The sequence below is a fragment of the Neofelis nebulosa genome, chromosome 1 (genome assembly GCF_028018385.1).
Source record: "Neofelis nebulosa isolate mNeoNeb1 chromosome 1, mNeoNeb1.pri, whole genome shotgun sequence".
Lineage (NCBI taxonomy): Eukaryota > Metazoa > Chordata > Mammalia > Carnivora > Felidae > Neofelis > Neofelis nebulosa.
Genome location: NC_080782.1, coordinates 88,659,662 through 88,671,835, shown reverse-complemented (window position 1 = coordinate 88,671,835; position 12,174 = coordinate 88,659,662). Strand labels below are relative to the sequence as shown.

The 12,174-nt window shown below is 35.5% G+C and overlaps 1 protein-coding gene across 18 annotated transcripts in view; it reads right to left on the bottom strand.

Annotated features, from left to right (window-relative positions):
* MEF2C (myocyte enhancer factor 2C) overlaps positions 1 to 12,174 on the bottom strand; it is a 171,434-nt gene that overhangs the window by 71,699 nt on the left and 87,561 nt on the right. For all 18 annotated transcript variants that reach the window (XM_058727319.1, XM_058727329.1, XM_058727456.1 and 15 more), the window contains one exon: positions 4,471 to 4,674. In XM_058727319.1, coding sequence (XP_058583302.1) covers positions 4,471 to 4,674 — 204 coding nt within the window. The remainder of the gene's footprint in view (positions 1 to 4,470; positions 4,675 to 12,174) is intronic.

Below are 12,174 nucleotides of genomic sequence, written 5' to 3'. Positions count from 1 at the left end.
TCATGAAAGCTCAGGTAAAATAAACATATTTTCATATTTTATGTCTATTCCCGAATTTGATCATACAGTTTGTAAAAAGTCCATTTCTACCATTTGCTGCATTTGTTTTTCAACAAAAATTACACTCATGAAGTTCTACCATACTATGTAAAGGTAGTTAGTTTATTGATAACCTCCAGGAGCACTGCGAAACAATAAAGTTTATAACCTATTAACATCTTTCCAGTCCTAATTCAGCCCTTAATTACTACTGCTAAAGGAAACATTTTTGTGAAACAACTGTTCTTAGAAGTCTTTAAATCCAAACAAGATTCAGATAACAGAAAATAAAATTTTATGTAAATATTATCTCTAACTTTACTCTCTCTTTCTCTCTCTTACACACGCACACACACACACACACACGCGTGCACACACACACACACACACACACACACTATCTTGCCCATTTGTACATCTAAAAAACAAACCAGTAATGCTCCACTGAGTCAGTTGTGAATCAAATGTTTCTTCTGCGGGAGTTAGGTCCACCTTTTTGATTTCCTAGGGAGCAGCAGAGGACGCCATGTTCCATTCCCCTTCCACACTTAGTCACTTGACTATTGTCCCAGACTGGATGAGCAGCTCAAGAGAATCACTGAATCACTGAAGGGTGACACATTCCCTCCTGGCCAGGTGCTAAGTGACACTCTCATATGGGTTTTGTGGTTAGAAAACATGTGTTGGATACGGAGGTAACCTGTCTGGGACTTCTGTCACTCCAAAGGCCACCTGAAATGGTCTGGTGATCACTGACCTGTTTGAATGAGTTTTGTTAAACTGTTTAGCTTATGTTTTCCTTTCAGTAGCTTGTATTACGTTAATGAGGTTATTATTCCCCTGCCCTCCAACTGTTCCCACACTGATTTTTCTATATGTTCTACATCCTTAACAAGAATGCCTGTCTTCTGCTGTTTCAGAATCCCTTGTACAGTGCTGACTGTAAGCTGACATGTGCTAAATTATTGCTAACAGAAAGACAGCCTGTAAGCATGTCCTGTGGGACTTGAATTCTTCAGGTCATCTTGAAGTGCTCAATACCACATCTTCTTCCAGGAAGAGAGCCCGACATCAACTGGGAGGGGAGGAAAGCAACTAAGAGAACCAGAAGTGGAGGAGCTAAGACAGTTGGAAGAGATGAAACGGACAGTTCTTTAATATCATCAGAATCCCTGATGAATTTCAATGACCTCATAAACTACTATTTTGAGTAAATGTCCAGTATACTTGTCACATAGTTAAATAAAACGCACTTTCTTCAAAGGAAGCACTTTTAATACAGTAACTGGTTTTGTTATTTTAAACCAATGGATTAAAAATTTAACACATTTACTAAATCTGGCATATTTATATATTGTATCTAAACAGATATTCAAGCTGCATTATAATATAACAATTAAAAAAACCTATCTCAGTCTGTCTATTAAGTCTTTGTAAGTCTTTGTGCCGTTGTAACTGTAGGGCTAATTATCAAGCAAAGACATGATAATTACACAGAGCTTTTTTGCTAAAAGAAGGAATCTTTTACAGCACCCACGCACTGCACAATTTCCTATGACCCTGTAACACTACTCTGGTATGGCCTCAAATTTATATTTTGGTCTAAATGCTGGGAATCATATTATTTCTCTCTCAGTGCCAATCTTTTTTTCTTGTGAGTAAACCGTTTTTGGAGGGTTAAGGGAGAGAGGTAATAGTCCAAATGGGAAATATAAAACTAATGACCCTTCATGAAACATATTATGCTCCTCATTAAACTTACTCAGTTAAATGTATTCCATTAAATTAAAATAAATAGGATTTAAAATTTTACCCAGAAGTAGTAAACTACCTTAACTCCCAACTTTGTGTTAGATTCATTCTTAGAATGGATTCCTCAAGTCCCTGATGTATCCCAGGTTCTTAACTTCCAACACAATTTATGTCTTAGTGCTGCAGAGGTTTTCAAACTTAGTGTGTATAAGAATTACTTGTGAAACCAGTTATAAATGCAGCTCTCCATCCAGATTCCTTCTTCTCCACCAAGTATTTCAAGCATAGTGATTTCAATGAGCTACACTTTCAAAAATATTCTATCTGGGGGTAATGTAAATTTTATCAAGCTTAGGGATCCCACTTTACTTCTTCTTCCATTATCTGTTATTACTAAACTGGAAAAGCCAAATAGGTGAAGAATGTGTGATTCAGGTAGTTGAGCAGGACTGACTTATATTCTCTTCATTCAAAGAATCAAGCCTTCCCTAGTTTTGGTCTAGGAGCCCCAGAATGCCTTTTCGAGAGATTCAGAGCTTTAATTTACTGATATTAAATGCAAGATAATGGAGCTGCTGCTTCACTCTCTTTTTAAAGTATTGCTTTCTTTTTTAAGTTTATTCATTTTTGAGGTGGGGGGGGGAGGAGTAGAGGGGGAGGGAGAGTGAGAATCCCAAGCAGGCTCTGTGCCATCAGCATGGAGCCCAATATGGGGCTACAGCTCCTGAACTGTGAGATCATGACCTGAGCCAAAATCAAGAGTCGAATGCTTAATGGACTGAGCCACCCATGTGCCCCCCTCTCTCTATTGTCCTAGACTCTCTCCCCTTCTCGTGCTGTGTCTCTCTATCTTTCTCAAAAATAAATAAACATTAAAAAAAAGTCTGGCTCAGATACCCATCTGTCCAAGAATATGAAAGTCTCGAGAATGTGAAGTTCTCAGTCACCATCAAATCGTCCTGACTAATGCTCTCAGAAGATGAATTTTTTAGATTTTTAAACTCCCTTAAGAAAGCAAATTTTAAAAGTCAACAAAATTATCAACTACTTTACTATATTTCTACCGCATTTCACAGCATGTTAAGGACTGGAGCAGTTTAGATCTCGACAAATTCCAACTCAACTCTGTGTTGCCCTGAAATATCTGTTGTGATGGTTTTGGTAATGAGATGAGTCTTGAGTATAGAGTTGTTTTGTGTTTGGGACTTATGTTAAGTGTGTGTGAACACACATGCACACACACATACAAAGCACCTATGAGATTTGACAGTCAACTAGTTCTGTTCATATTAATGTTTGTTTATGTATTTTCACAGTTACATGTACACATGGATAAAATACTATCTGAAATAACAGTAGGTAAGTTTTATAAATAACCTTAAATTTCAGAATCAAGGCAAGCACACAATTAAAATCATGTCAATGAGAAACCAAAGTGATGTTCAGTAAAGCAAATGTGCAAGTATTTTAAACATATACCACATGAAGTCTACTTATTCACTTTTGCTTCTCTGAAATTATTTGCTTAACCTATTAGGCAAAACACTAAAAAAATTGATGAGCTCAATACTTTTAAAAAACTCCCAATAAAGGCAAAGAAACAAGAATCAGTTTCAGGAATTATAACAGGTAAAGAGAAGATGGAAGTGAGAGGTTGATTAATTTGGTCAAGATTAGTGCTAGATTTTTTTTTATAATATAAAACGGTCCAAGTAATGGCAAGAATAACTTGTCCTCTGGCAAACTGACTCTGAATACATACTTTTGTAACACTTATTAATTTTCTCTTAATTCTGGAAAAGCAATCACAGTCTAAGAAACCATGGGGAGACAGGTGAGGAAAACAGACAGATGGGGACAGTCTTCATTATACGTCCTTTTTGGTTTAGTATTCAGTGCTTATGAAGGGTACTCTAAGGCGATTTAAATAGGATTCAAGCAAGAAGTGTTTAAAACTGTATGGCAATGCTACTTATGCTAATGAATCAAAAACATAAACAACATTTTTGAGTTTTAATGTGATGCTTATTTACTTTTGGCACAATAAAACGTTTTAAATCTGACTTTGATAAAACACCATGCTAACATTTAGAAATTCATTTCATCAGATTTCTGATTCCCTGTACATGAACAATGCTACACTAAATCATATAATTGGGGGAAAACATTTCTAGCATAATAACTGTCTTTACTTTTGCAGTAAGAATGCATTAGGAAGAATGAATTAGAAAGAAGAGACAAAGTTAAAAATTGAAGTGTAAGGCTGGGGTGAGATCACTTTTTTCTTTTGACTGTGTTGTAAAACTAGTCTATATCTGAAAGAAATTATCAAAAGTATTCTAAAGCCCTCTGTTGGCCACAGTTCCCAAGTCTGGGACAGGACAATTTCTTTGTCCCCACACGGCCGTGGGCAATGATGACTTATGGAGGATGAGGTCAATACACTGACACTGGTGCCTGATTTCTAGAAGGGAGCAGGTTTACATTGTCCCTATCACCTGTCATTCTAACTTCCGTTTTGTGGGGATAGAAAGGGTGGGGTAATGTTGGGATGATAACCACGGGGACATCTGTGGAGATACAAACAACTTAGGAAAAGGAAGGGGTGTGCGCGCGAGGTTCAAGGACCACGCGGCTCCGCCATTATTGTTGGTTCGTCAACCACGCATGCGCTCTCACCTCCACGATGTCAGAGTTTGTCCGGCTCTCGTGCGGCTCGTTGTACTCCGTGTACTTGAGCAGCACCTTGTCCATGTCGGTGCTGGCATACTGGAACAGCTTGTTGGTGCTGTTGAAGATGATCAGCGCGATCTCACAGTCACAGAGCACGCTCAGCTCGTACGCCTTCTTCATCAACCCAAATTTCCTCTTTGTAAATGTCACCTGGAAAATAGAAAGCAGGCAGGGAATTTTTTTTTTTTTTTTGGAAAAGAAAACACATAGGTTTTTTTTTTTTGTTTCTTTTCTTTTCTTTTTTTTTTTTTTTTAACAGTCTTCTTTTCCTTTGTGAAACAAAGTGTGTCATTGTCAGAGCCCTTGGGCACTAACACATTTGGAAAGAAAGCAAATAAATCTAAAACTAATTTCTGCTTAGAATTTGAAAAGTGTGATTTCTAGCTTGCTGCTGAATGTGAAACTGTAAATGCCAGATTTAATGTAGGGGATTTTAATGAAAGTGACCAGAGAACTATTCATGTTTTTTAGAGCAATTTAAGATTTAAGAAAATTAATTTCAGCATGGTTAACATCATTCCCAATTATAAGTCTGGAGGTTATTTTTGACCACTTAAAGACTGAACATAGCATTTTAGATGTGTGTTGAGAAAGTCTTTGTGTGTGTGTGTTCAAAAATTCTTAAAATTGTTTAGTTTCTTGCCATTTAATTGAAAACATTCAAAGGGATAGGACTATGCTTTCAGACAGTATTGTATTCTGTTTTCTAGAACTACAGCAGAAAGTTGGGAAGTATGTTAGCCATAATACTGTTAGGGGTCTGTTTTCAATCTTTTGTGTATCTTTCTTCCTCTCTCAGGCCAGAAACTGTATTGTTATCTTTGCCTTTTTCTTCTTTTAATCTAATCTATTACCAAGTCCCACAATTCCTTCCCTTGAAATGTTTCTCAGGTTCACACTTTCTTGTCTATTTCCCAGGCGGCTCTATCATTCCTGTCCTTATCGGTTTCCTGTCCTAGATGATCTCCCTGTCTGAAATCATTCCCTCCTCAATTCATCCCCAGTCTTCAAAACCCCACTCTTTACACTGCCTTTCTCTCCTGATGTGCCCTCTGCAACAGCTCCCTTTCTCTGACTTCGAATTATTTCCTACCTGGCAGGGCTACCAAACGTAAATAAAAATTTCAGTATTCCCAATTTCATTCCTCTCTTGATTACACTCCAGTCCGCCCACCAAAAACCATGGACATTCTTCACTGTAAGACTTTATATGGTCCAGCATTTCCCAGCAAGTCTTCTGTGGAGTATCATTTCTACAAAATACCCTATAAGATACCCCATAAGACAAAACGTTTAGCGGCCCAATGCATTTGGGAAATGAAGCACACTGAAAAATTAAAGGCTGAAAATGTCTTTTAAACTATTTAATCTGCTGCCCAAACTTATTGCTGACAGAATGTTTGTTTCTCTGCTTATTTATTTATTTATTTATTTATTTACAGGGGCACTTATTATCATTTTTTAAAGCTAGGTTTTTGAGGCATATGCTCCAGGAAATGCTGACTAAATCAACTTAGCTTATTTTTATTTATTTTTCTTGTATGCATTGATGTATGTATGCATTTATGTATGCTCCATGCTTAGCGTGGAGCCCAACATAGTGCTGGAACTCATGGCCCTGAGATCAAGGCCTGAGCTAAGATGGAGATTCAAACACTGAATTGACTCACCCAGGTGTACCTAATTCAGCTGATTTTTAAAGGGACTATTTAAGTTTTTTTCTTGCTTTCTAATCCAACCCATCTTGCAGAGGCCAGCTCAGTTCTATCTAATACCTATTTGTGCGTAATTCCCAAATTTAGATTCCCAATCCTCCCTTTTTTTTTTTCCATCTGCAAACACCCAGTGGATCTCCTCCAGTCCTATGTCTATCTGAACGTCACAGTAATCTCTCAAACCTCCAAAGCTTAAGCCCATTATCTTCATCCTCGAATCTGCTCCCCGTTTTGGACTGGCCATCTCACAATAAACTCAATCACCCAAACTAGAGACCTCAGAGTGAACTTTGGATCCTGCTCCATCCCACACACCTAAATAAATGTGTTGACAGGAACTGTGGGTGAGCAGACAGAAAACCTGACCTCCTGGTCTCCTCAGTCCTCCACACTTTGTTAATACTGTTTTACCTATTACCCTTTATATTTTCCTTAATAGCATTTATCACATTTTATAATTTGTTTATTTTTGTGTGTGATCATTTATTTAATGTCTGTCTCCTTCTCTACAGTGCATGTTCCACAAGGCCATATGCCATTTGTATTTGTTCACTGTTGAATGCCCACTGCTTGGAACAGCAGACACGTATGGGCTCATGGTAAAAATCTACAGTATAAAACTCAAACAAGGAAAACTTTATGTGAAGTTTTTAGAAATATCAAATTGATGGATGCTATCTAAAATTATGTGATAGCTTTTCCCATGAAATATTTTTGGCAACTCATAAGCAGAATTTAAAAAAAAATCTATACTTAATGATTATATTGTTTTTATCACATTTGCATTAAAGGCAGCATGGTAGAAAGGGAAGAACATGGGGCTTGGATTCAGAGGACCCCGGATTTGAACGTGGAACTTGCTATTTACTAGTCATGAGAAATTCTCTTAATTTCTTTCAGTTGAATTTTTCTCTGAGTTTGATTTTTCATCTGCAAAATGGAGAGAATGCCTACTCTTAAGAGTTGCTGTGAGGACTGTATAAAATAAACACATGTATAGTATTAAGCACAGTACTTAACACTGAAGCTCAAAAAAACTACTTCTCATTCCTCACTTGGTTGATTTACACAAGAAGAAGAGCTTACGAAGTATGTCTATGTTGGTGACTAGAAGAGTCTACTGATTAAGGCTATTTGAAGATCTTATTATTCCTAATACAAAGATAAAGCTGAACTATGGAATCCGTACTGATTTTTCTTTGGAAAATATGGCATTTATCAGCCCACATCAGTTAGTCAATTATCTACTCAGGTATGTTATTTACATTTCAACTTGGGACAATTTTTCTTTGTAAAAATTGCCAATGCCTTACCTTTTGTTTTATGTTTATTGACTGTCTTTCTAAAGCACTTCTAATAAAATATAGCTAGTGTTTTATTTCATATCTAGTTATACTACTTTAGATACTTTTATTCTAGTACATTCAGATGAGTCATGATTCATATTAATAATGAGGTAAATAAAGACTATTTCTTTGAGGGGTACCTGGGTAGCTCAGTTCATTAAGTGTTGGACTTTTGGTTTTGGCTCAGGTCATGATCTCACAGTTTGTGAGTTCGAGCCCTGCGTTGGGCTCTGCACTGACAGTGTGGAGTCTGCTTGGAATTCTCTCTCTCCCTCTGTCTCTGCCCCTCCTTTGCTCTCTGTCGGTCTCTCTCTCTCTCTCAAAAAAAAAAGGCTATCTTTTTGGAATGGATAAAGAATCATAATAATTAATTACATAGACATACAAAATGTCTTTTAACATTTATTTTAGATGAAATTCGGTTGTGCAAATGTACTTGCACATGGGTATTTTATTTAGTGAAACAGTGTACAGAGTAGGTTCAATGTAGACGGCACTGGCCCAAAATACTTTCATATATCTAAAACCACTTTTAATCAGACTTTCATAACCACAAACTGTAGGTGGAATGTCTCAATACAGTATGGTTTCTGTTGTACTCAAACCTCAGAATTTAGCACGTTACAACACTCGCCATCAAAGTATGTTTCAGCACAGAAATATCACTAAAGCTACTATTTGTGTTTACTTTGAATTACTCCTCAACTTTTGTGTAAGCAAATAGGCTAGTGGATAATGCATACTTATTTAATAATACCTGTCAAAAAAGTCAGTGCATATAGCTTCTTTTCATTAAAACTGCAAACTGAAATGGTGCTGACTGTATTAAAGCATTTAAGAAAATATCTTCAAAATCTACTCTTAATTGCTCTAAATTTAATTCTGTATTATGTTCATGCTCTTCATAGCATACTCAAAATGTATTTTATAATGCTTTTTCTCATTGTGCATAGTTAGATAAAACTGTTTTTTAAGCATTAAGCTTTCTAAAGAGACCCGGGATATTACTCTTCGTTTAAAATATGCCACTCAATGACAAAGATTGCAATTCAGAGCTTTTATACTTAAATATAATAATGTATTGTAATGATTACATTTTCATAACTTGACAATAATTTGTGACGGGGACAAGTCCGTTTCTATTTAAATAACATATTTGTAACCTTAGGTGAGATGGAAAACTGTTTTTATAAGTGGTTAGGCAAAGAGATGCTCTTTTCCAGTGTTCTACATCAATCAAGGTGCACTGACAAGAGAATAAAGCCGGTAGTGTTTAGTGGACATTGTAACTCGGCATTTAGTTTTCAGAATTAAAGAGATTTAATATGTAATATATGCATGGAAAACAAAATTAGTCTGTAAGCAATGACCATTTTATGTTTTTTTCTTTACTTCTGGAAACAGCCCTAAATATAATGATGATGTTATAGTAAGAGGTTTCAGTAACCTCGAGTTTTAAATCCTAGCATATGGGCAAGCATCACACATCTTACATTTACAATTACTTTAGAACTTACTAGGTATGAATCAGGAATTGAAATTAGAATTTGAAATTGAGAAAAGTCACATTCATTAAACATACAGATCCATACAACTCAGTTATAAAGAAATTTGGTAAATCTATTCACAGAAACAAAAATAATTCAAGCAATTTTGAATGAACGTTTTCTATATGCCAGATGTGAAGTAATATTTATTGACTATTCTCCATGTCAGACATTTGTGCTAGATGCTGGGGCTTCTATTACATATATATCTTCCTGAAGAGTTCACGTCTCTTCCTCATGGCTGGAAAAAAATAGTCATTTACTTCATTAATGGTTAAAAGCAACTTTCTTTATTTGAAAAAAAAATGCACTACTTATTTAATAGCATTATCTTTTCAGTCATGTGTAATGATTTCGCATTTTTATCTAGAGTTGGGTGAATTCAGTTTGTGTTTTCTGACCAACCTTTTCTCTAGACTGAACAGGAAAAATAACAGTAGATGTTAACCCAATCAGGTGAATATGAAATGAAGCCTACCATATTGGTTATTTCTTATCTTGTTCTTAGTGAAACATGATTGTGGCATTATGCCCCTCCCCATTTCCATCTGGTTGCTGGCAGGCTCCCATCAAGCTGCAAGGCTTCAATTAGTGTAAATGCCAATTTCTTCTACGAAGCTTTCATTGTTATATTCAGATAGAACTCATTTTTCCCTCATGGTGGTCCTCTAGAACTTTTTACAAACCTTTACCATGAGACTTATTCTAATATTATAGAGTTCGTTGTTTAGGAGTCTGTCTCTCCTATTGGCTTTGAGTTCTCCAAAGACCCTGTCTTGGGCTTCATACAAACTAGGCAGTGGACACTCAAAGAACATTTGCTGAGCTGGTGGATTATAGAATGGAAATGGTCTATTTTAAAGTCTGAATGTTTGGTGTGTGGCCAAATTTGATGAAAAAGATGAGGTTCTAAAGAAATTGTGGCATGAAGTCAAAGACCCTCTCCCTTTTTTGTAGAAATAAGATTAACTTTGTTTTATAGCTTTTGAGCTAAAATAGCTTTTGCAAAGATTAAGCTCATTTAGATTTTTAAAAAAGTATTTCAACAGGATCTGCTACAGGGGATTTATTGTTTTGTTTGCTACCTTTCAAATTAACCACTTGAAGGTTTGAACACTTAAGGTTTTAGAGGAAGAAACCAACTTTCAATTATGTTGGTTTCTTATAAAGCTTGTTTTTATAAGATTTCAATAAAAATTTGCTCCCGAGAGAAAAATAATAAAGTCTAAACGTGTCAATATAATTTTCTGCTAAAAGTAGATACCTTTTTTTACTTGACTTTTTGACAATTTAATCTCTCAAAAATAATAGATTTTGGATATATGTATTTGTTTTACTAAAAAAGTTCACCTGTTAGTGACAGGAATCTTGAGACAAAGACTTACACCACTTTGGAATCTTAGAGAAGCTAGAGAGTGTCTAGAGAGAAATACACGTGTACATATGCTCTAGATTTCAAGAAAAAATATATATCAAAAAGTTCAGAGAAAAATGGTCTTTATTACTTTCCTAGATGATTCATCATGAAGGATGGAAAAGTGCGAAGATAAAAATTTAATTTTATAGTCACAAGATACAGAGATAAAGGGAGAGGATCTGCAAAATGCATTCTTTGAGCAAAAATTCACTGAACTTTCCAATGAGTTAAGATTTTCAAAAAACATGTATTTGGCAAAGAAAGTATTCAATGAAGTCCTCATCACGGTATTACAGAATTGATACTAGCTGGTAGTAATTTTTATCATTGGATTAGATGAAGATGTAGAAGGCATGCTTATAAAATCTGCATGTAAAAATAAATCTGGTAGAGTGTCTATCCATAGCCGCCTCTACAGACTAGAAAGCTGGTCACAAACAATACGACGAAAAAGGTAATTTTAAAGTCTTTGTTCATATTTTTAAAAAAAACAATTCTGGAAGCTCAGGTTGGAGGAAAATTAATGTGGTGGCTGATATGGGGGAAAGGATCTAAAGTTGTAGCGTTCCAGAGTGGGAATTAATTATTCTAATGATCTTTTTGTTAGTACTAATTAATCTTTGGCACTGTATTCAGTTCTGAGAATTACATTTTACCATGACACTGACAAAATCAGTGTCTATAGGATGGCAAATAGGTTGATGTAGGATGTAAGAATAATTTTGCATTAGAAATCATTAAGGGAATCCGGAATGTTCAATCCAGAGAAATAGAGTTAAAAGTGATTTGCTAAACACTTTCCAAGATCTGAAGATTTCTGGCCATGTAAAGAGGCAGATGAGTTATTCTGTTTTACTCTACATATTAGAAAGCATTGCTGAAAATCTTTTAAAGAGGCTCAAAATAGAACATCTAGGGAGGAGAACTATCAAAGAGTGGATCTAGTCTGACAAAGTAGGAAGCAGTTCATTCCTGAGAATGTTTAAGTAGAGCTGCATATCAAGGAAGGTACAGAAGGTATTCCTGAATTAAGCAGAAGCTGGACCAGAGACCTTTAAAATATTTATTTCAGATTTTAGATGTTCAGATTCTATGCCTACATAGCACATGCTTCTAGGTCAAGGGGAAAATTTGACTGAATGGTAATATGGTTGAAAACAAGAATCTATTTCTGTAATTTCATTCTATAAAATGCCTGTGTTTTGGTTACCCAATCTCATCAATATATTATCATAATCACCTCTAATTTCCATATTCCAAGAAGTAAAACAGGGTCACTTTCTTTTTATAGTTAGATGAGATACAAAGACTGTAAAGAATTTGAGTTACAATATTAAATTATGGACAGTGCTGAAAATGCACAGAAAAATAATTGTCCAGATTGATAAAATAGAAAATTCACACTATTAAGATATTTTTAAAGAAGTAGTATATATGCATCATTACTGGGGCAGTGTGGTATAGAAGCAAAAATATAGGAATTGAAAATCAAGTTGGAGCTCTGCCATTTATGAGCTGTGTGCTCTTAGGTAAATTGTTTAACTTATCTGAATCCTGGTTTCTTCAACCACAAAGTGGAGGTTATAATGGACATCTTGCAGAGTCATGAGAGTTCACCGAGGGCC